The sequence below is a fragment of the Falco naumanni genome, chromosome 9 (genome assembly GCF_017639655.2).
Source record: "Falco naumanni isolate bFalNau1 chromosome 9, bFalNau1.pat, whole genome shotgun sequence".
NCBI classification, from domain to species: domain Eukaryota; kingdom Metazoa; phylum Chordata; class Aves; order Falconiformes; family Falconidae; genus Falco; species Falco naumanni.
In genome coordinates this window covers 18,752,794-18,777,276 of record NC_054062.1, presented here as the reverse complement: position 1 = coordinate 18,777,276, position 24,483 = coordinate 18,752,794, and the positions used below count along the sequence as shown (strand labels likewise).

The 24,483-nt window shown below is 40.1% G+C and overlaps 2 protein-coding genes across 3 annotated transcripts in view; one reads left to right on the top strand and one right to left on the bottom strand.

The window, feature by feature from the left end:
• Positions 1-1,768: 1,768 nt before the first annotated feature.
• Positions 1,769-22,454, bottom strand: DCLRE1A (DNA cross-link repair 1A). The gene is made up of 9 exons (XM_040607640.1): positions 21,532-22,454; positions 18,630-20,174; positions 16,587-16,720; positions 15,304-15,422; positions 13,700-13,843; positions 12,644-12,789; positions 11,427-11,581; positions 3,201-3,342; positions 1,769-2,551 (listed from the first exon to the last, which is right to left on the bottom strand). The coding sequence occupies exons 1-9, from the start codon at positions 21,947-21,949 to the stop codon at positions 2,385-2,387; spliced, it is 2,970 nt and encodes a 989-aa protein (XP_040463574.1). The 5' UTR covers positions 21,950-22,454; the 3' UTR covers positions 1,769-2,384.
• Positions 22,455-23,001: 547 nt separating this feature from the next.
• NHLRC2 (NHL repeat containing 2) overlaps positions 23,002-24,483 on the top strand; it is a 36,777-nt gene continuing 35,295 nt past the window's right edge. For both annotated transcript variants that reach the window (XM_040607642.1, XM_040607641.1), the window contains exon 1: positions 23,002-23,183. In XM_040607642.1, the coding sequence (XP_040463576.1) occupies positions 23,021-23,183 (163 nt within the window). In that variant the 5' untranslated portion in view covers positions 23,002-23,020. The remainder of the gene's footprint in view (positions 23,184-24,483) is intronic.

The following is a 24,483-nucleotide window of genomic DNA, read 5'->3' as shown; positions in this document are numbered from 1 at the left end:
AGTTTGGATTCTGAAAATACTTTTTTCCCTACAACAGAGGCCAAGTAACTGGGTAACATGCACATCTCCTAACATGAAGGTGGATGAAAAGTTGCAGAATTCGAGTCTGCCCACAAAAAACAGCTGATAGAAGTGCAAATACAAACCAGAAAGAGGGAGGAATGAAAGCAACCAGCAGGCTGACGCAGAAATACCTACAGCAGAGCAGGCAACTGGAAACAGACACAGCACAAAAGTCCTTCTGCTCTGCTGACTGGAGCGCGCCTATCACCATCTGCTCCAAATCAGGGCAGGATTAACTGGGTCAGTCCAGCAGATGCCAATGTCAGTGTCTTCCAAGATACATCGTTTTTGCGGTTAGTTTCAAAAACAAGTTTGCTTTTCAAAGAAAAAAAGCCCCAACCCTTCATTCTGGGTACCGGGGTAGAAACAGACAGCAGGAAGCAACAAGCACAGAGAGGCAACAGGTGTCTCGCACCTCCCAGCTGCGCAGAACGCCAGATTATCTGGGTGCTGTGTTAGCACCTACACGCAGGCCAACTAATGGAATCACAAACCTGTAACAGCATCGGCATGTTGACAGCCCACACACGTTCTCTGTAGGAGTATTCATTCTTGAAAGTGAAACCACAGAAACAAGATGTCAGAGTTGTGATTTAAGATTTTGACTTTGGGGTGTTTATTCCAGCCCCTAATACCTGGTGCAACATTAATCAGGAAAAAGACTCGAAAGGCCCAAACCCCATGCATAATGCCTTAATGATTCAACTGCAAGGAGTGTTTGCAAGCCAAAAAGAATCCCCGAATTTGCTCTGACTTGTACAAGGCATTAATTCAGGTTTGGTATTTGCAAGGGCTGTAAAATATACTTTTTCACACACCTACGCCAAAAAGGAGTGGAATCCTAGGAATGAGCATGCCAATCCAAGACAGTTAACAGCTCCTGTGACAGCTAGCTAGCATAATGTGCTATGTGAAAGAAAAACTTCAGACTCCTTTAACTGCTAAATCTGAACAGACACAGTTAACAATGCTGTATTTCAGTGAATGTATACTGAAATAATTGTGAATCAGTAAAAGAACCTTTTTCCATCAGTTTCGCACAGTTATTTCTCTCAGGAGACAGAAAAAATGCATTGATTTCACATTACAGAGCTTGTCACGCAAAGACAAATATCTGTCTATACTTACACTGATATTAAAGAAACTTTTCCAACAAAAAATGGCACTGAAGGTTTCAGATGAGCTGTTTCACAGGTTAGGGGATGATTCTTTACAGACGATGCAACTTTTTAAGTCCTGGAAGTTTGGAACAGTTTTTATTTTAGTGCTTAAAATTATACTAATGTGCCTGCATGGAACTACATACTTCAGCATCATAAATACCAAGCAGGTACAGAAAAAGCAGCACTAATAATCTGGGTTAAGATTCAGGGGGGAAAATGCAAAGTGAAACTTACCTTTCTCCTGCCAGTACTACTATTTGCCTTTCTTGCATTTCCAGAATTCAAGCAACAAACCTGCATACAAGTTGTACACATGTTGTATGCAACCCTGCAAACCCAAATGCATTGTAAAGGACTACACGGAGAGGAAACAGCCCTGTGCTTTGACCGTATGTTGGGAATTTGCATTACCAGGATGCAAGAGCAATCCTACACAAGCAACACATACAACACATTCACCAAAGGTATTACTCACAGGTTTCTCAGATTAGCAACTACGATACTGAAAAGGAATTAATTTTCCTCAGGAAGAACACACAGGCTTCATGTACATTCTTTATTTAAAAACAAAAATTTAAAAAAATCATAAAATCTTAAGCAGAATATAGGTAGCAATGTCTTTTATAAAAATCATTCTCTGAAGTATGTATGCTGCAAGGTGCCGAACCAACCTTCTCTCACAAGGTAAATCTTGTTTATAAGATTTAAATCACAATAGCCAGTTCTGCCTCATGAAATGAGCTTCTCTGAAGCTTGGATTGACAGCATGTGACATAAGCTTAATAACATCTCATTTATTACAGTAACTTCTTTTCAGAAATGATTAACTTGACGGCAGTTTCTTCCCCAGCATTATACATCTGGGCATTTCCATAATCTGAAGAAAATTAAGAATGAGGAAAAAGCAGTTAGATAAAAATAACCTGGAACATGCATTTGAAAAAAATTTATTAAGTTATGGGAAAAATAAGTAGTAGGTGGATGAAGAAGCAAGGTGCCGTTTCCTGCCCCCCGCTCCAAATTCAGCTTTCTCAGGAGAATGGCAGCTTAGTCCTCCCTAAAGAAAGCTCCATGGAAAAAGGAGTCAAATGAAACTCACAGGAACTTGCAATTCCCACTTCAGCCTACTTCCTTTGAAATACACTTTCTTCTTTATATTTATTTACGCCTACTGCCCTCAATCATCCAGTCTCTAAAATGCTTCTCCATCAAGCTTCTGGCTCTCCAGTCACCAACATTTACAGTGGGGATGATTTTCTGTGGCTTCAACCATTGAACGAAACGTTTCATTTCCAGGTAACTGCTGTGTTCACTGTAAGGAATCCCTGAAATGAAACAAATCACAGCAATCTGTCAGTCTACTTAGCTTCTTGCCAAAATACTTTTGCAGGCCTTCCAGCTAAGAAGTACTTTAGGCAGTATTTTTTTAAATTCATATTTGAAACCTAAAGTTTATAGCCAAGGTGAAATGAAACCCCAGATTTTCTTTCTGGAAACATTATCTTGCGTTAAGTTATCAAGTCATTAATCAGAGCAAACTGAGCAACACCAAGCATTTGGTTAAATCAATGTTAAGGTATTCAACTCCAGCCACCGAGAAGAACAGAGAGGAAGAGGAAGACCAAGACCCACAGCCTCTCACAAATGAGTAAGGTATGGAACGAAATCTTGGCTCTGGAACTGCACTGCCACCACATCAGTCAGGCCAAGACTTCACCCCTGAAGTCTCTACCTAGATCAGATAAAAGCCTTTATTTGCATGAAGAGGACAGGAGCAAAATGTACGATAAAATCTGCATTTACAGTGCTCTTGATTACTCAGTTCACAGCTCTCTCCTGGAGAGACCATCTGCTCAGTTTCTCATCGAGTTATCAGAAAAAGCTTTGGTTACAAAGAACAGTAGGAGTTTGCAGAATAAAAATATGAAAAGCATCCACAAAAAAATAAATGCACCAAATCTTTACCACTCATACCATATATAGTGATCTTTCCTCTTGTCTGAGGTTTGATGTCCACCAGAGAAAGGCATGAATCAGAGTAGGTCCACCCAGTAGGTTTGAAAGCCAGAACTTGATCAAAATTCTCAGAAAACTTATTCAAGTGATCTTGCAAGCCCTGTGAAAAGAATATAGCGTATACTTAATCCCCCTAAATAGCTCTTTAGTCTAAAGGTTGGACATTTCATGATGGAGTGACTGCAGACGAAATTTTATTTTCATGTTTTGATATTAACTTTTTTATTTTAAGTACCATCTGCCTTTAAATTATTAATGATATTCACATTTGCAGAGCACCTTGTACCTTAGGATCTCAATTGCTCCATCAGAATAAGCACATATTAAGAGCTATGCATTACAGATCAAAACATGTAAGGTACAAATAACATCACTAGATCTTGCTCTCCAAGCCATTCACTGCCTCCTCTCAGCTAGAGGTCAGCACTCTTGCAGCTGAGTGGTGATAAAAGATTGCAAAAGCCTGATTTAGTGCAAAATCATCTAGTTGAAGTGCCACCGAGATCCTGACATCTGCTTATGCCCTGAAGCACTCACGAGTTAATTAAGCTACCCAAAAAATCGCAGCAAGCCAATGCGTGAGTCAGGTATTGCTCTGAGCACTAAATCATGTTTTACCACATCTCCATTCGTGATAGGAAAGGAAACAACCTCTCATCTCTTGACTCAAAAAAAAAAAATTAACTTGAAAGAGTTTCCAAGTTGGCAAAGTTAGCTTTCAATGCTGTTTAAGCTAGGATCACAAAAGGGATGAGAGGGCAGGATAAGGAATGTACAATCCTATTCCTGGATGAAATGAAGTCAGTATTATTTCAAACCAAAAACAGAAAATCAATTTCATGTGTCCCGTATAAAATCTTAAAGGCACATTCTCCATTTGAAAGCCCCACAAGATTTTAGAACTCAAAATCATAAACCTCCTATCAGCAGCAGGAAAAGGAATACAAAATAAAGATTGATTAAAAAAAGCTGAGGAGAGGGGGATAGACAGGCTGTGATAGAACACTAAGTAACCTGTCAGACACTTGAAAGTTATTAAGCACGGAAGCGGAAGGCTGCCTGTGACACTGCCACACTTAATAGCACCTTCAGTACAATGTCCAGTAGCAACATACAGGATCCATCAAACTAGGCACATAAAAGAACAACAAAAAAACCCTACCACAACACACATTTCATTCAGCAACAGGAATTATGGCTAGCTGCCATGACTGTTAATACACTGCAAATGTTCAGTCCTCATTGAGTTAAAGATGTAACTGTAGCAGTCTAGTTCTCCTTCACATTTCATTTTGGGAAAATTAACACAGGTAATAATTCACATCCATGCTCCCCTTGCTCTAAAGATATCTAAATACAAGTACTTCAGATATAATGGTTATTATATTAAGCAACGCTAATCTGCTTTCAAAGTTGGTGTAAGTCAAGTGTGCAATATTTAGATTAAGGATGCAATTTCAATCTCATAAAAAAATTATTTGTCCATTCCAATCACAGGCACTTTTGAAAAATCTCACCTCAATGTTAGGACAAGACGTTACTGAGCTAATTAACATAAAAGAGGTGCAGATATTCAAGCGGCAGAAGCCTCAGTTTTTAGCTGTTGCAAAAGACTGTTTGTTGCAAAAGAATCACGCGCACATTTTAGAAAAGATGGCCTCTTTCCACAAAACAAATTACTACAGTGTTTATTCATAACAAGTCCACTTTAAATACACATTACAATTTCCTCTGTTATTGCTTTAGCCAACATTGTTCTAAACCGTCATCCTTCTAAAATGGAAAATATATTTCATGGCTAAATCAGCCTCCTTCAATCACCATGACAGCCTGTTATCTACACTGTCGCTACAGTCAGCGGCACATGCAAACAGATTCCGTAAGGTAGGAGAAGACTCAAATGTGATTAAATAGTTCATTTACAATCAGCCCTAACATCACTTAAACTCATTTGGCTTATTCAAGAACAGCTCCTCATCAGTACATACATCAAACCTCGTATTTTACTGGAGTAAAACCAAGTATTACAGCAAAGTACCACATTCCCTTGATTTTTCTTTTTTAATCTTTCCTTTTCATATTTCAAATCCACTAGCAATATTGCAGAAATTCATGTTTTATTTTTATAATATTTTAACTAAAACCCACATATATAAAAAGTATAAATATTTTTAGTTTTTATATTTATGTGCATGTTATCCGTTAAGAATATCCAAAACATGAATCTGCAGCATGTCATCTCACTTTTGACCCAGGCAGTACCTAAAGAAAATTTGATATCAACTCCTAAAAAACAAACTCAAAGCCAGAATGACACATAGGAAAAAATGAAGAAAAAGAACCTCACCCAATCCAACAGCAATGTAACACCACCAAAAGCATATTCCTCTGCCACTGCATTTTCATTGCCTCTGATTGCCTATGGCTTGTCATTTCTAGTTTTACCCTTCCGGCTTGACACATCTTGGCCAAACACTCATTTCAAACACTGGTTCTTTTCAAGGGGGCAGTCATAAGGCCTGGAAAAATACATCACATCTAGTCGCATCTGGCCAGATATCCAACATTATGAATGGGACCGCTTTCATCTATATGAATTTATAAAACACTACAGATGCACTTTGTTCTCAGATTTGAACTTGTTCTTCAACAGATTTTTGAGACAATGACACAACTCCTCATGCACCAATAGAAAATTGCCCAGAATTCAATATTCAAATAAACATTTGAAGATAAAAAGTAATGGAAACATTCAAGCCAAGTAGCAGTTTCCCTCACTGTGGCTGCATGTGTACAGAAACATGCACATCTTGACATCTTGACACAAGACTTCTCACACAGAAAAGGGAAATGTACCATACACTACCATCACCAAGTCTTTGGCCAAGTGAAAATCTAGGGTATAGCACATATTCTGAGGATGTTGTGGGTTTACAAAAAACATCTTTCCAACTGCCAAAAACCTCATGCACGGATCCACCTGTTTTTCATAGTGGATTTAACACAACTATGGTCACTATTCATTTTTGCTTGCTTCATTTCTAGGCACAAGGTACCAATATTAGTCTTTAAATTCTGGTAACTAGGGAAAAGACAGAGAGAGGTTTCTGTATTTTCTAAGCACCTGTGGCTTTTAGGTGAATGACACACTCTGCTGAATCAATACAGTGTTTATAAATCATACATGAACAAAGAGCTGACTCCAAAATGAAAAGAAAACATGCTTGATATTACTCCTGAAAATCAACATGGAGAAAAGAGAAAAAGATAGCCCCAGAACTGGAATTAAACAGCTGGACGATGCCACCAAAAGGAAAAAATATTCACAACATAGACCTCAAAAATACTTCTAAAATTCCTGAATATGCGTTTTAAAAAATACCAATTTTATTCAAAGCTGTTTACATTTTCCAGCAATCTGGAGACTCAATGATCAGGAAAAATAAAAGCCCGTGGTCACTGCAGAAAGCCTGTGAACAAGGAAGTATATGCAGGAACTTCTGAAAACCAAGAACTCATTTCCTTTCTACTCCAGTAAAAAGGAAAGCTCTGAGCATCCAGATTTAGTCTTGGGAGCAGTCAGCTCTGGAAACATGGAAGCTTTCCTCAGGCAGCTGCAATTTTATCAACAGTTAATGACACCAGGCTACAGTTGTAAGCACATGTAGCTTAGGCAGCTTTTTTTGTTGTTCTTTATCTAGAAACAGACCAGAAAAGTTTTTCAATAACAATAAACAGAAGAACCATGCATACAGTCCTTAGAACTATGAAGGATGGAGCACAGACATTTCTTCTATTAGTAAAGAACATAACAGGGGAAAAAAAACCTGTACAGTACTATAATATATCATCAAGGTTTGGTTATTTGCATTTGGCTAAACAGACAATTGATGTACAAGATCACAGATGTACTCAATTTACTAAATAAGGACTGAATCTGAGCTTTTGACTGAAAATACTCCCGTAAGGATTTCATGGTAGGTTCGCAACTGAAACTACACAAGCAGGAAATTAGCCCAAATTAATGGCCTCTTCAGGGATCTGCCTGGTAGAGTATCATGGGCTAAAGCCCTGGAGAGAAGAGGTGCCCATAGGAGTTGGTGAATATTCCAGGATCACCTCCTCCAAGCACAGGAACAATGCCTTCCAACAAAGAGGAAGTCAGGAAAATACGCCAGGAGGCCTGCATGGATGAACAAGGAGCTCCTGGAAAAAAACAAACACAAAAAGGAAGCTTATAGAGGGTGGAAGCAAGGACAGGTACCCTGGGAGAAATACAGAGAAATTGCCCAAGCAGCCAGGAATCAGGTTAGGAAAACTAAAGCCCTGATAGAATTAAATCTGGCCAGCGATGTCACAGACAGAAAGAAAAGCTTCTATAGGTACATCAGTGATAAAAGGAAGTTAGGCAAAATATGGGCCATATCCAGAAGGAAACAGAAGACTAGGTTACCTGGGATATGGAGAAAGCTGAGGTACTCAGACTTTCTTGCCTCAGTCTTCACCAACAAGTGCTCCAGCCACACTGCCCAAGCTGCAGAAGGCAAAGGCAGGGGACTGGAAGAATAAAGAACCGTCCACTACAGAAGATCAGATTAGAGACCACCTGAGGAATCTGAAGATGCTCAAATCCATAGGACATAATAAGATGTGCCCACAGGTCCTGAGGGAAATGGTGGATGAAGTGGCTAGGCCACCAGCCGTCATATCTGAGAAGTCACAGCAGTCTGGTGAAGTTCCCATGGACTGGAAAAGGGGAAATGTAACCCCTGTTTTTAAAAAGGGAAATAAGGAAGACCTGGGGAACTACAGGCTGACCAATCTCACCTCCGTGTCCGGCAAGATAATGGAGTAGATCCTCCTGGAAACTATGCTAAGGCACACGGAAAATAAAGAGGTGACCTCTTACAACGGGGATACAGTGCTGACAGATGAGGGAAGATGACACGTCACCTACCTGGACTTGTGTAAAGCATCTGACACTGTCCCACACAACATCCTTGTCTCTAAACTGGACAGACATGGATTTGACCAGTGGACCACTCGGTGGGTCAGGAATTGGCTGGATGGTCACACTCAAAGAGTTGTGGGGAACAGCTTGATGTCCAAGTGGAGACCAGTGACAACTGGCATTCCTCAGGGGTCTGTATTGGGACCAGTGCTGTGCAACATCTTTATTGGCGATATGGATCCTGGAATCAAGTGCACCCTCAGCAAATTTTCCACTGACATCAAGCTGAGGGGTACAGTTGACCCGCTGGAGGGAAGGGAGGCCATCCAGAGGGACCTTGACAGGCTTGAGGGGTGGGCCTGTTCGCACCGCATGAAGTTCAACAAGGCCAAGCGCAAGGTCCTGCACCTGGGTCGGGGCAATCCCAAGCACAGATACAGGCTGGGTGGAGAATGGATCGAGAGCGGCCCTGAGGAGAAGGATTTGGGGGTTCTGGTAGACAAGAAGCTCAACGTGACCCAGCAATGTGCGCTCACAGCCCAGAAAGCCAACTGTATCCTGGGCTGCATCACAAGAAACATGACGAGCAGGTTGAGGGAGGTGATTCTGCCCCTCTATTCTGATCTCATGAGACCCCACAGCCTCCAATGTAAGAAGGACATGGACCTGTTGGAGCAAGCCCAGAGGAGGGCCATGAAGATGATCAGAGGGATGGAGCTTCTCTCCTATGAAGACAGGCTGGGAGAGTTGGCATTGTTCAGCCTGGAGAGGAGAAGCCTCTGGGAAGACCTTACAGCAGCCTCCCAGTACCTAAAGGGGGCTACAGGAAAGCTGGAGAGGGACTTTTTACAAGGGCATGTAGTGATAGAACAAGGAGGAATGACTTCAAACAGAGAGGGTGGATTTAGGTTAGATATTAGGAAGAAATTTTTTACTGTGTGGGTGATGAGGCACTGGAACAGGCTGCCCAGACCAGGTGTGGGTGCCCCATCCCTGGCAGTGTTCAAGGCCAGGTTGGATGGAGCTTGGAGCAACCTGGTCTAGTGGAAGGTGTCACTGCCTATGGCAAGGGGGCTGGAACTAGATGACCTTCAAGGTCCCTTCCAACCCAAACCGTTCTAAGATTAAGAATTATGATTGTGTTTTTGAGCGGACCAGGGATCAAATAAAACCAAAGAGGTAGGAGAGACCCAGAAGGTAACAAAGGCACTGCATTTAGGGATGAGTATCATCAAAAAATTCTGGCATTCCCAGTAATGAGCCAGTAATTCAGGACAAAACCTGTATAATCCAGCACAAAACAAAAACATGCAACTAGAGATAGATGATGGCATCAACATTTACATGGTCTGTAAAAACAGGATGATATCATTTATCATTCTTTAACTAAAATGAGATTGCAAGTGAACAGGTAATTTATCCTTTACAATATTGCCTTGTCTGAGTTCATGTTTACTGATGCTGCTGGAGCAGAAACAAGGTATCACATGATCTCATTTTTAAGCATTTAACATTCTCCACATTTTACTGATACTACATTCCACTCAGGCATTCATCTAGCTACCGGCTTCATTGGACCTTTAGCACCCTGGAAGTCTACCTAGCATGTCTACCTTAGATGGACACAAAGTTACTAATGACAGCATGAGGCCGCATTCCAACAAATTCACAGGTGAAATCAAATTCCCATCATAGTACACAGCCATTACACTTGGACTTCCGTCCACTAGATCACTGTGCCTTTAATCCTTCCTGGCCCTTTCCAGGGTACAGGCATCCGTTCTGCCATGCTGTGGATTTATCTAGAACCTCCTATTCTCAGAGACAAGACCCTCCACATGATAAAATTGCCCCTCTCTAGAAGTAAGACTGTCTAGACATCCTTGTGGCATAACCACACCCTCTGCCTGAAAGTCCAGCTATGCGAGTACACCATACGTGCTGGGACACATGACAGAGAATCACATAACAACCAAAAACCTGCAGAAGAAACTAATACTAAAATATATTACTGTTTAAAACAACACAACGCATTAAAAACAAATCCATACACATTTCCATTACTCAGTTTCGGCCGCACCGTGGAAAAGATTATAGAACATTGTTAAAACATTAAGTTATTAAGTTCCACCTCCCGCAGCTCTCATCCAAACCATATATCTTCTTTTTCTCCTTTTTAGGTCAACCCTGACCACGACTGGTCCTGGAGCTAAATACCAGCTTGCTCTGAAGGATTTGCTTGAGATGGCACAGCAGGCCTGAAGTAAAGCAGGAAAACAAATCCAAGTCTGTAAGGCATATGACCACTGTTTTTTTCTTTCTTCCAGGTTACCTTTAATCTAGAGCCTGCTGCTTTGCCTTAATGCCATTCTGTATTTTGTAGTCTATTTAGAAAAACCTTCTTTCCCCCCAGGAATCAGTCACCTTTCCTAACTAAGAAATTCCCACAAAACCCGACTGTCTCAAATCTCAACTGAAATGTGCATTTGACGTCAACTTGGATGAAACATTGTCTTAAAATAAACTGGTTTATTTGCTTTTGCTACAAATATTGGAGAAGACTGTGTCTGCAAAAACTAAGGCATGTATGTATGAGGTGTCCAGTTCATTCAGTGTGTGAGTTTTCATTGATTTTCATGCATCCTTATCCCCATGTAAATCATCAGCACAGAAGGACAGAGAATATTCTTTTGAAAGATGAAAATACAATTATAAATACATGGAAATTGAACTGAGAAGAACACAGAGAAACCCATTCCTTTTTTATCAAATACCAGTTTGGAAGTTGGCCGTGTTCATGGGCTGCCTCAAAACAGAGACTCGGAGGCAGAAAATCCTTTTAGTCTTTTCCTACATCATACTAGGTAAAAGGCAGGCTGAAAACAGGGACTCCATGTCACAATATATTAATTGCTAATAGGACAGATCCTGAAGTCATTACATAAATCTACTTCAAAAGGGCCCGCAAAGAGTAAGCCTTTGAACAAACTTCATCTTATCTTGTACAAGCACCGCATTGAAGTGAAATTACACTTTCTGTGTATCGTGTTTGGAGACAGTTATTAATGTTTAATTGCATTTTATTTTCAATGTATTGCTACATGTCAAAACTCTACTAAATAAATATGTTCTGACAAGAGGTTAAAAAGCACCACACACAATACTGGTTGGCAGGAGCCAAGAGTAAGATTCAGGTGGTGGGTTAATAAACAGAGTATATTTTCTGAACTTACCTTAAAATTAATTTGCATCATGGGAAGAATGTGAAGCAAAGTACCATCCCAGTTCACAGTGATGAGGGAATTAACAGCTGCTGATTCCAAGCACTGCAGTGTTTTGTACTTATCACGAGACATACTCGCTTTCGAGCCCAGAACTTCAGCAATTGCTTTAGGAGTAATCAGAAAGAAATCACATAAAGAAATTGTAAGAGTTCATTTTTCTGCCCATTTTGGAGATATTCCTAATCAGTGCACTGGATCATTTTCACTACTGAAAAAAAATTCATATTCAACAGGATACAGTGTTTCATATTCCCTAAAATTAAAAAAATTAACAGCTGTTAAAAATCTCTGGCTCATACATTTTAGTGGCAGATTTGTGAATGACAATTGGAAAAAGAAGGAGAATAGAAATACTTTTGATACATCCCAAGTCATATTTCTTTGGCAGAATTTTACCAAGGTGACTGGTATTTATTTATTTTAAAGATGCCAGAAACGTGCAGGTTTTGGAATATGCGACAAACAGCTCACATTAAAGCTCACACTAAATTTCATTGAAAGTAAGTCTTGTATTAATGACTTTAATACACTCAAAAGCATAAATGGTACATGGCTGCATGCTCCAGAATATACATGTGGACAATCATTTTGGTTCTTAATGCTGTAACTGAGTGAAGCATAGCACACAAAATTTGCATGAAGTCAGAAAAGAAGGATTTTGGTTTGGGGAATGCTTTGTTAAAATTGATTTCATTAAAACTGATTACTATAAATATTTAGGAAAATACACAATATAAGCCTGGAAGGAAAAACTGTTACCAAAATAGAAGTTAAAGAATAATTATATCTTTTTGCTGTTTCTTAACAACATGAAATTATTAACACCAAAAATGTCATAAAGACCTCATTTATGGTTTTTTTTGATTGCCATTAGCAATTTTCTTACCACAATCAATTAAATAGGTTAATTCATTTAGCATCTAAACTGGCCTTCTGTATATTCAGGGGGGTTGTAAATATGACAGAAAAATACTTCTTTCAGAAAGTTAACTTACTGATTAGAAAACTAAAAAGCTAGCCACAGGATTATTAAATGTATTTCATTTCTTTACACAGTATCTGGCCAGCAAGACTAAGCGACCCTTTAGATCTCCAAGAAAAAGACCTTTTAACACTGACTTAGATATTTATTTAGTTATTTGATCCAGTATACTTCTTTTACATACCCAAAAAAACTTTTTCTTTTCCAATGGAATAGGTGCCACAGACAACTAGAGTACGTGGGTTTAAAGTCACCGTCTCAAAAGCAGTATTGACAGCAAACTGGACAACCTCTTGTTGAGAGGGAAAAGTGTATTCAGGACTACAGTATCTGGGGCATGGAAACAAGACATACCACTTTGTTACATAAGATACAAGACAACTGAATTGACCAAGAATGCCCTCAAAACTGCACGCATACAATAACAAAGTAGTGAAAAAGATGTAATCCTTCTATATAATTTCAGTCTACTTGCAGTCTATTTATTAGAAACGCTGAGGTGTCCAGATGAAATTGTTGCAATAAAATTTACATTGCCTGTATCAGTCTTTTCTCTACAACTATTCACTTGTCTGATACCAGCACTCAATTCTGCAGTTTTTTCTCTATAAATACCAAGTGCTCTTTCAAGCTAGATATTTGTATCATATACTAATTACATCCTTATGTCTATTTTTTGTCATGTACACAAACCACAACATAAGGCATTTTTCATTCGGAGAAACATATGGAACAGAAATAAAAAAGATTGCAGCTGGGCATTAGTCATCGCACACAGAAAACCAATTTTATATACATGAGTCAGAGAAAGGTCTAATGAAAACCTGCACAACTGATTTAACCGTTCGGCATTCTTTCAGTCTTTGAATTCCCCCACACCCCTTTTCATAACAGAGTTGAATCCACACCAAACCAGTGTTCCATGAACCTCTTGTTTTAGAGCTGAACACTCAATGTTCTGACACCCGGAATTTAATACCACTTAAATAATGTCATCCCAGCAAATACTTTAGCATCTTTTCCACCCCCGCTTTTATTCTCTCATGTAACAGCATAATAGATGAACAAGCTAGACATAAATGGACTTTCAATAAATATTTGATTTTATTCAATACTAGATAGAGCTAAGAAGTGTTAAAACAGTAATGTCATTTATGCTTACATTTACTTTGTTCATATGAAGTCTTACTAAACTGAAAAGAGGGTTATATTGAAAAAAGCATAATTAAACACAGCTTACGTGGTATCGAGGTAAAGGGTGTGAACTTGTTGACCAACCAAAGCAGGGTAGCGCTCCATAGAAGGATCTGCCCTGAAGTCTCCTGTGTGCAGAATAACAGTTCCACTTGGTAGACAGAAAAGGATCATTGTTGCACCTGGACAACTGAAATAAACAAAAACCCCCATACAAATTATGTTAGTTCTCCATACTGATAAACTGCCTTCAGAGATATACCACTCTTCAGCAGCAGGAAGGTGTGCAGAGCAGCTTTTAAATCACAGCTACTGTGCAGCCTAATTTAGCTAGAAATTTTTGATTTCTAAAGGAATTCTGAAGCTAATCTTATATGGCCATGGATGAGCTAGACTTGAGTTCTCAGCCAAGATGAAGAGAAGAAAAAAAGCACATCAGCAGTAATCAAGCATTAATTGTCTTTTTGGGATACTCAGTCTTCTGCATATGACAAAGATGCTGCCTCAGTTGCAATTCCTGATGTTCTATTACTCGATTCAAAGGGCAACCAGTACACCAAAGAGAAGCAGCATTCTTATTCAGGAGAAAGAGAATTGTATTATTACAGATGCATCTTCATTCCTACAGGACTCACTGAAGCATTTCCTTTTAAATTCTATTTCCAGATTTTAAGCACTATCCTCCATCCTGAATTCCCTGATTATAAATACAATTCTCCTACTGGCCACAGTGAATCCATTGCACCTTCTGCAGTTCCTTGCCAAAGTTGTCTGAAGGGCAAGAGCTCAGACTGGAAAACCAGAGTGGGACTATTTTGGACATGAATCATCTGTAAAGGGTAAATGAAATCTCAAAAAAGGAAAAAACTGGCATGAATCAGAGATAAAATGACAGAGTTGGTGAACTCTGCAAGAAGTCGAACCTTGTACCTAAGGTTTATATGCCTTTTACATTGAAGTAGAGGATCGGAGAGACAAAGAGGAAAAATGAAAAGTGTCCAGATTACATAAGCAACAAGGCTTCCTTCATTCCCAGAAATGGTTCTCAAAAGGACTTAATGGAATCTGACCTAACTATAAACAAATCCTACAATGAGTAATACTCAAACCAACTGAGACACAGTCCTGCATTTCAATATATAGGGAAAGGATTTTTCCTCTAGCCCATAGACAAATAAGGTACCAAGAGGCAAAACAGCAAGAACACAGGGCTGGAAATCAGGTGTTACTGAACTTTAAATCCATCGTTAGCATACAGTGTCAGCGTAACAGACAAGAATCTCACCCTTCATCACAGAATCCAGTGGAAGACTTGTTCCAGATTTCAACAGGCTTTTCTTTAAAATACAATTTTCAGAACGTTGGCTAGGTTTTGTACGTCCCAGGTTTCAAAGTACCTCTTTACCTTAAGATTTCACTATCTTCAGTTGAAGCCACAGAAACCTAGATAATCAAATCCAGGATGTTCCCAACTAGACACCAAAAACTACTGTCCAGATAACTAGAAAAATCATTCAACCTCTCCACAAGCTTAAAAATTATGGAGCTATATGTGGTTAATACTATGGACTCATTAAAACCAAGCATAATAAAGTTAAACTAAAATTATATATTATAAAAATATTCCACAAAAAAAGCAAAGATACATACTGATTGGCATCAAGCAACACCACTTTGATCCCATTCACCATACATTCTGTGTCCATAGGCAGCACGTGGACATATTGCTCTTTGACTCGAAGTTTGCTCTTCACCAGGTTGCCAGTTATCTGTAACAGGGAAAGGATTTAATATGGAATAGGAACAAAGTCTAAAAAAAAAAAAAAAAAACAAAAAGGCCTTTGTTTATTTTAGAAACAAAGGCTCTCAAAGCCAGACTGTCTCTTAGAGAGAAACTATGAGATCTGGGGTATAATCAAGCCTTTCATTTGCATGTCGTCTCTCAAAAACCAAACTGAAAAAAACTGTCTTAAAAAAGCAAATTTTGAAAAGCCTGTGAACAGGTTTCAGATTGGAATCAGAGAGGAGGCAAACAAGGGGGAACAACATCTGTTGCAGACTGCCAAGCAGAGGAATTGGGTAAAGCCTTCTTTCAACAACTGAAGTTTCCAGGTCACAGGACCTGGATCTTGTCCCAGCGGACTGCAGTCACCCCAACAACTACTGGAAGGGCAGCATGGGACACAGGCATTCCAGAAGACTTCCAGAGTAAATCAGAAATAGGTTTTTTGATGCAGGTTCTGGATGGATTGATTAGGCAAGGTGCCCTACCATGTTATGAATAAAGAAAAGTTTGTTAGACATACAATAGCTAATGGCAGTCTTGGCCATTCAGCAGCCTGAAGCACAGAACACACAGGACCAGGCTAAAACAACTCCATTTACTTCATGTGGAGAAGGGATGGCTTAAGGGGAATTTCAGACTTTCATCACTTGAACAGAGTTATAGAGGAGACGGAGCCAGATTCTTCTCCATGATGCACACAGAAAGAGCAAGATGCAATCTCAAGTTGCAAAAAGGGACATTTCAACTGTATATTAGGAAAAAATTTCAGTGGGTAAGCACTGCAAGAGGTTGCAAGGAAGTAGTGGAATCTGTCCCATTTTCAAAATTTGACTGACAAAGGCTCTCTGCAGTCTGATCTAACTTTGAAATTAAACCTGTGCTGTACAGGAGATCAGTCTGTATGACCTCTAGACATTCTTTTAAACCTGAATATTTTAATGGTATCTAGACAGGGAAGTTTCACTAATCTTCTTCATCAGTCAAACCAGGCTAAGAAGTTCTTAGAAGGGAAACCCAGATTTTGCTATACAGAGCCACTGTGCTTAACTGACCCAACAATGGAACCTCTGATCTTCTCTTTACTTTCAGCAGTATAAAAGTGATTATAGTTGTGCATGGATTTGATAGTAATCTTGGAAAAACGTACCTTGTTACAGTAGATTGGAAACATGAAGTTTTTTGATAGCCCACAATAGTGATCAGAGTGAAAATGAGTAAGAAAATACGCTGTGCAGCCTTCAATTTCTCCATACTGGAAGGCGTCAACTGTAAAACCAGTTCCTACAGCAAAAACGGAAGAGAAGCCAGTCAGCAGACATCAATATTTCAGAACCAGTTTCTAAGTAAATGTTCCTTTTTTTCTTTTTTCTTTCTTCCAAATTAAAAGGAAATACAGTTACAGGGCATACAGTTGAAGAAGCCATTTAAAGATGAACAAGGTTTGCGTATGTCAGTCACAAAAAAGATTTTTACTTATTAAAATAAAAATTTAAAAAAGTGTGCACACACAAATACCTTCATAGGCCTCCCAAATATCTGTTGATCAGCTGCCATCCTACACAGATGGCAACTGGTTAAGCAAAAAGCCTGCACTTACGTGCATCCAGCTGATACTTTTGAAACTTCATGTAGATTAAAATCTAATACCAACACCTTAGCACAAAATAACACAGGTAGCTACAGCTTAACAAAACGCATTTTACAATCAAACTGCAATTTTTCAATTATTCTACATATCAAATTCCTCTTAAAACATGCTACCACACAATCATTAAGCAAGCAATCTGGGGTCTTCAAATATATCTTCTGAGATGAAATGTGACTGATTTGCCACTGTATGCTTTCAGTGAGGTGCTGTTTGTATAAAGAAGTTGCACAAAGACAGCTGTATACAAAATAGTCCTTTTCTCTGCAAATGTAATTTTTTAAAAATGCAAACATACTGACAAATGGTCCTTTCACATTGGGTTGTACTTCCTTAAAACCATGAAATAGCACGTAGAACTGATTCACCTCATGGCATGCAAATATTTTTCATGTTACATAAATTTCCCAGATCTTCTAGGACAACTAGAAGTAGTTCTACTTACTTGAGTCTAGAACTTTAAGTATTTGTAACTCCAAAAACCACATCACTCTGCTAATCAAAAAAAAATTCACAAACCAAAAAATCCCAAAGTGTTTGAGAGGGACCAGACTCAAAACTGCAGGGAAGCTGAATCATACTAGGCCACCAGGATAAATACACATCATTAGCAAGACAGAAAATGCAGTCAAATATACTTCAAATGTAATAACAGAATTCAGAACAAAGATAATATAGATAATAACAAAGCAACTTTAATATTGCATTGTAGGCATAGGAGTCTGCTCTTCAAATGTACTATATATGGAAAATTCACTAAGCCCATGGAACCCACAATACTGGTGTAGTCCCACAAAAACTTCCAGGTCACTCTTCAAGTAGCAGTTCGGCACTCAGGATCACTAACATATTTCTATTTGGCCTCCTCAAATATCTACCAAAGCTAAGGCAGTCTCTTAGTGGTAAAGGGAACTGTGAGGATCTGAAGCTTTTTAAGCCGTTGATCCATCACTCTGTAATTGATCTAACTGCTTTGAGGAGATTCTGAGAAATTCTTGGGTATTTCCTTAACTAAACTCTTCTAATTGATTTTAATTTCTTTGTTTTCACAGTTGTAGTAAATTGTATTTCTAATACTATTGAATTTCAAATGCAAAATTAAACTTAATTCTTTTAACATAGTGTAAGGAAATAATTTCTATTGACAGCTCTATTTTTAGGCACAACTGAAATGACGTAAAAGATTAAATTCAGGAATTAGGAGTGAATATTACCAAGAGATATATTCAACATCACTTAAGAAAGTAGACTCATCTTTTAAAACTGCTAATCTTTTTTCCCTGTTCAGAACTGAGTCCTTGAAATAATTTTCCTACTTATTTCACTATTTTCAGCCATTGCTGACTCCGGTTCTTCAATCACCTTCTTCTGCAGATCTGCACCTACACAAGATTTTCTCAACTTAGACGGAGGGAAGAAAATTCATTATGAGCTGCAGTCTAAAAGATGAAGAATGAAGAATACTGAAGTCTAAAATTAAGAAAAAACAATTACAACAATCAACTCAAAATTAGTTAACCTCTACAAGCAACAGTTACCTCTTACCTGGTATTTTCTTGTAGAAAGGGCAGTGTTTTTTTCTTGTTCCTTCACCTGTAGGAGACAATTCTTTCAATTTTTTTCTCCACCTCTGCCGGCCACCAGAACTTATATCTGCAAAGGCTCCACTTTTACTTGAACTTTCTGTAACTGCTTCTACATCTTCCACAGACCCTTCAGCTTTCCTTTTTTGCTGTTTGGGCCGCTTTCCATTGGGAGTTACTGAACTTGGTATCTGCTTTCCCTCACTCAAACACGTCTCTCCTTTGCTCTCCTCTTTCACTTTGGGTTTTAACCCAAAGAAAACACCAATGTCCATTTGTTTGAGTTCTTTGGCAGGACTGGATTTGGCATTCATACTTCCTAAAGAACGAGATGGGACTGTTTTAGAGATAGGGCTGGGAAAGCACACAGCAGCTGTATTAAGATTTCCTTCTTTCTCCACTACTGACTGCAAACTCTCCTGGAGAGCCGTTGCATTGGCAGTAGTTTCACCTGTATTAGTTAAAATGTTGCTTGGGTCCTTCAAAACATTACATTTCTGTGTCAGAAGAGAACCGGCATCTTCCCTGACTAGTAGTGATGATGTTTCAGTAAAACTCACACATACAGACTCCAAAGCACAAGCAGCAGTATCTTCTGACCCTATGTTACCTGCTTTAGCAGCAGAGGAAATCAATTCTGCCTGTTTAACCTCCTCACAATTAAAAGGAAAAGAAGATCCATTGGCTACAGCCTCTTGCTGATGCTGATTATCTACACATGACTTGGTGCTCACGTGACTCTGAGTAACGGGTTTTATGCTATGATCTAGATGGTTCAATGTATTTACTTCCTCACAGTGTTTTTTTTCAGTTATGAAGCTTCCCATTTTAGTATGCTCATGCTGAGGCTTCTGCTGTAAGAGAAGTCCATCAAAAGTTTTAAACACCACAGAATTAGATTCTTCATCTTCAGAGTTCCAGACTTTGAATAATTTATTTTGTGATATTTTTACTTTCTTCTCCTCTTCCTCAGTTTCCCCTTCACTTTCCTCAAAAGTACTCAGTGGAGAATAAGAAATTTCACAGTCACTGAAGTCTGCTTTTGACTGTAGTAGACTTGGCTGATTTGTATCTTTCTGACTACACAGATCTTCTCCTCTTTCACTTTCTTGAGAGGATGCAAAGTCATAAAATTCAAATTTACAACTATTATCTGTGGTCTGTGTAAGCTGAAATGTCTGTTGAGACTTTTGAACATCCACAAAAGAGGAAGTACTTTCACTGATATTTAAAGCTTTCATTTGTGGTGAACATTGTACCATCAATGTACAGTCATTCAGGGAATTTTTTACAGTACTAGATGATTTCTCATTCTGTGATATTTCCACTAGGTGACTTGGGGAACAGCTGGGCTTTGCAGCAGTAGAACATGTCATCTTGCTCTCCAAAGCGTTTGCTGAAGAGTTTACAAGATAATCTCCTGCCCTGCTTGCTGCAAGTAGAAAATGGCTATAACGCTTGTAGTGGGATGGAATTGTGGAATTGCACAGTAAACCATCAGGACACTCTGTGAGAAGAGTTAAACAAAGAAGTAACGTTAATATCTTTGCAAATACAGTTGGCATAATTATGAAAATAAAAATCACACATGACACAATTTTAAAACGTTTTGTTATGAGTGCAGCTATTGGAAGACAGACAGCACCAGTAAAAAGTAATTTTCAAGCCACCAAGGCTTCCTGCCCTGAGCTGGCCAGATGTGAGAATGCTTCCAACCTAAAACCAAACAGCTGCTGCTAATACAGCACTATGCCTGAATTAATACAGCCCTCTAACAATAACAGTAACTCTGTTTCAGTGCTGTGCTAATGTAATGATACGGCTTCTGGTTTAGTAGAACTGTCTCACATGCAAGCAATGAGCTCAGAGCAGCAGCAAAGGTGGCCAGTAGGATTTTAAGATGAATGCATAAATCAAGTAAGAAGGATTTTTCATCTGTTAATTATGGGAGGAAGAGATGGAAATGAGGTGTTAACATATCTGTCTTAAGTTAAAACCACTGCCAAAATTGGGATTAAAGAACTCACATTTCATTGTTCTGAAAGTTACAAAGGAAAGTTACAAAGCTAAAAAGGAAGTGACTGTGTTACCTGTTACCTTGAACAGCCTTTACTCAAACTTCCTGACTGTAAGTTTTCTGGTTTTCAAAAGTCATGAGATTAAGAACATAAATTGGATACCTGGCTCTGTTCAGACATGGTATTTCCCCACATTAAACTATCAGCTGGAATGCTAATAAGCTTTATTCCTCTCATACAGAACTCAAAATAAATCTGCGTTGTCTTATGATACAGGAATGTTCATGTATAATTCTTTATGAAATTTCTAAAGCATACTGGACCAGGGGCTAACTTTTCAAGTAAATGAGCATAACAGACTGATTTCAGCTCTCAACTGTCCATAGACAAATCACACAGCAAAATGGATACAGGATAATGAGATTTATACCTAAGCAAAAAGAAATGGAGTATCAAAAGTAGCAGCCTCTTAACTGGAGGAGGGTTTTTTTCTGACACTGACTTAGTAACTGAAACAGATTCCGTTACTGTAAAATGGGAAATATGCACCTTCAACAAACTACTAAAACTGTAGCTTGATAAACCACCATGAATTGTTATGACTGCTCTACAAAGTTTTGAGATTAGATTCCAATAGAGATTTTCATGTCAGATTTCCATGTTCTTCACAAAGAACCATAACCCTCATACGAAAATACTGATCAATGATCAGTAATAACATTCTAAAAATCATACCAACTACTATCTCAAACATTGAACTAAATAAAAAAACCAAGGTTTACAGCAACATTATGTGAGAAGCCTTTAACTCTTCTCCAAAGGTTTTTTTTCTTACTTTACTCATACCTTTTTCAATAGATCCTGGAGTATCCAAACATTCAGCAACATGCCACCGGGGTGTCTGGACCAATAGCAAAGAGAAAGGCATCTGGCAGCTGGGACAGTATCCGTCATGAACAGGCTTTGTATTTTGTGAGCTCTGCTCCGTCAGGCTACTCACGCTTTCCTGGGAGTGCACACTACTGTCATCTTTACACTGATCTACATCCTGATTTGGCCTTGATCTACGCTCAGTTTTCTGAAGCGTATCTGTTTTTTCTATAGTTTGGGGTTTTTTTCTATTTCTCTTTCTTTTTGGCCCACACTTGCCATCACTTACTTTCTGCACAGGTGTAGAGATTGTCTCTGAATTACCCTGATGCTTTCGCTTCCTAATGGATTTGTACTCCCAAATGTCCTCTTCCAATAAAGCATCTTCAGACATGGCAACACAATAAATATTCTCCTTTCTTTAATGCAAAAGTTCACAAATCTACCTTTCCTTCCACTAGTACCTATTCTCTTCCCTCGCCCCTTCCCTACTTGATGAAAAGCACCTGAACTCCATTTCAAAACAGCAATACTGGGCCGCAAACCAAACTGTCTGCGATGTCTGCGATGGGACAGAAGCATGGTGGATCCTATCCTCAAAATAATTTAATGGCCGTCTCCCTGAATATTTCTAATTACTCCTGTTACACAAAACCTGAGTCTGCAAGATGCGGGAAGACTTGCAGGGTGCGCCATGTCCTCCAGCTACCCCTCTCCTCAGCGCCCGGCCCGGCCTCGGAAGGGGATGCCCAGTTAGCCCGGCTCCCCTGACGGCCACCTCGCTGCTCCGAAGCAGGACGATTTTAAAAGAAAACAAGGACGAGCTGAGCTACGGGATGGCTGCCGGGAATCTCCGCTCGGGGAAGGCCGACACGGGGCTGCGCTCCCCGCCGCCGGCGCCCCCGCCCGCCGCAGGCACCGAACGCGGCCGCCTCCCCGGGCTCTCCCGCAGCCTCCCGCCGCTACCGAGGGTCGCGGACGGGCGCCTCTCCTCAGCCGTTCGCCTCCGCATTCGCTTCCGCAGCTTCGTCACCGCGGCTGTCGCTCCGTTTTCCGCTTCTCTCACAGCATTCTCGCCCCGAAAAAATCCCACCGTTTAAATTATTGGCGCCTTGTTTGGATTTTGTCCCGAAACTGCTCGATTTTCACGTTTGTTCCGCTTACAAAGTAACTGGGCGGGAAAAAGCTGGCTGTGCCGAATCTGCCGAGCCGGAATCGCCCCTGGGGATCCTCGTCGCGAATATGCTTCTGTCAATATCAAAGCTATGTAAAAACAGGAAATGAATGAGAAGGTCCCTGTTTAAGGCAGACGAGTTATTTGTATTTGTGCTTAGGTTTTGTTTGGTTGGGGTTTTTTTATTGCATTTTCTCCCTCGCGTTGCGGGCGGTGCCGAATGTGCGGCGGTGAAGCGGCAGGGCGGTAAACAGCCAACCGCCCCGGCCGCGGGCTGGCCCGGGAGGCGTCATGGCGGCGGGAGGCCTGGCGGGGCTGCTGCCCGCCCAGACCCAGCTGGAGTACGCCCTGCTGGACGCCGACACAGCCCAGGAGAAGGAGAACCTGGTCTACCAGTACCTGAAGAAGATGGACAGCCGGGAGCGGGACCTAGCGGTGCCCGAGCTCGGCGGAGGTGGGTGGCGGGGCCCGAGCGGGCCAGGCCCCGCGGCGGAGCGCGGCCGGGCGGCGGCTGCGGGCTCCCCCCGGGGGCGGCTGAGTGCTGGCGCTCCCCTGTGGCGCTGTCCGGGGAGTTCCGCGGCCTGCGAGGGCCGGGTTACCGGCCCCCTGAGCCGCTTCTTTAAAAGGCTCTTCTACTTACAGGAAGTGTCACTGCTGAAAGCACCAGGAGCAAAGGACAAAAAAAAAAAAGAGCCCCTTTATAAGTGGTCCCCCTGCTACTGGTTGCAAAACCCCGTTTTTTAAAGCCTGTGCTAAATCTCTGCTAGCTTCATTAATTTATTTTTTTTTAATATGTATAAAGCCTGTCCCATCTGTAGTGGGAACCTTACCAAGTCCTGCAGCTTTCTCCTGAGCTCCCCTCTTTTTGCTGCGGCTGTTTAGGATGTTTCCCAGCTCTCTGTCCCCATGACTTACCTGTGCTTGTCAGTTTTCATGTCGCTGGTAACATAGACTGTGCTGGGGATGTCATCATGCTCCAGTGGAGTGCCCATCTCCCTTTCACACTTCCTTTTCTCTTCTGCTAAGTGTGAAATCAAAGGTTAAGTACTGTAAGGTCTTACAAGCCCTGCTCAGGGTCCTTTTGGACTTAGTGAGACTCTGCAGCTGTGGGAGCTCACATCTGACTGCAAGACAAGAGACCTCAGGAGGTAAACTTCAGGGTTAAAATCATATGTGTGTCATGGGAATGAATGCTGACTTCATCAATGGAGCAAAGTGAATCCTCTTTCTGTCTAGATTTGGACCCCTGGATTCAATTTTCACTTCTGTCATTCGCTTTGTTTCACTTCCTGTGTTCTGTCAAGCCTTATTTTCTCTAAAAAGAGCTCAAATAAGTAGCCAATATTTTTCATTTGCAGTGTGTTTTTATATAAAATATTTTAATTCTAGTGAAAAAGAGAAATGCTGCAAAATAAATTACCTATTCTTTTCTTTCAAAAAGTAAACAGTAAAGCAGTTATACTGTGGAAATAACACACATACTTGATGAATTATTCTCATTATTGTCTCCAAATCTGAATGTGTGTGTATCTGTTTATAAATACATGGACATAGACATCAGTCCTCCACAGACAAGCTTTCTGCTGACTTCAGCAGCAGTAACTTCTCCTGGGGCAGTAAGAACTTAGTTTACTGAAACTGACAGAGTGGAAGTTTTGAGGATATTTAGATTACTCAGCGTATACTGTTTAAAAAAAAGGCCTTCAAAGCTTTGCACTGTATCAACTATCTTTTTTTGCCCCATTTTTTCCAGA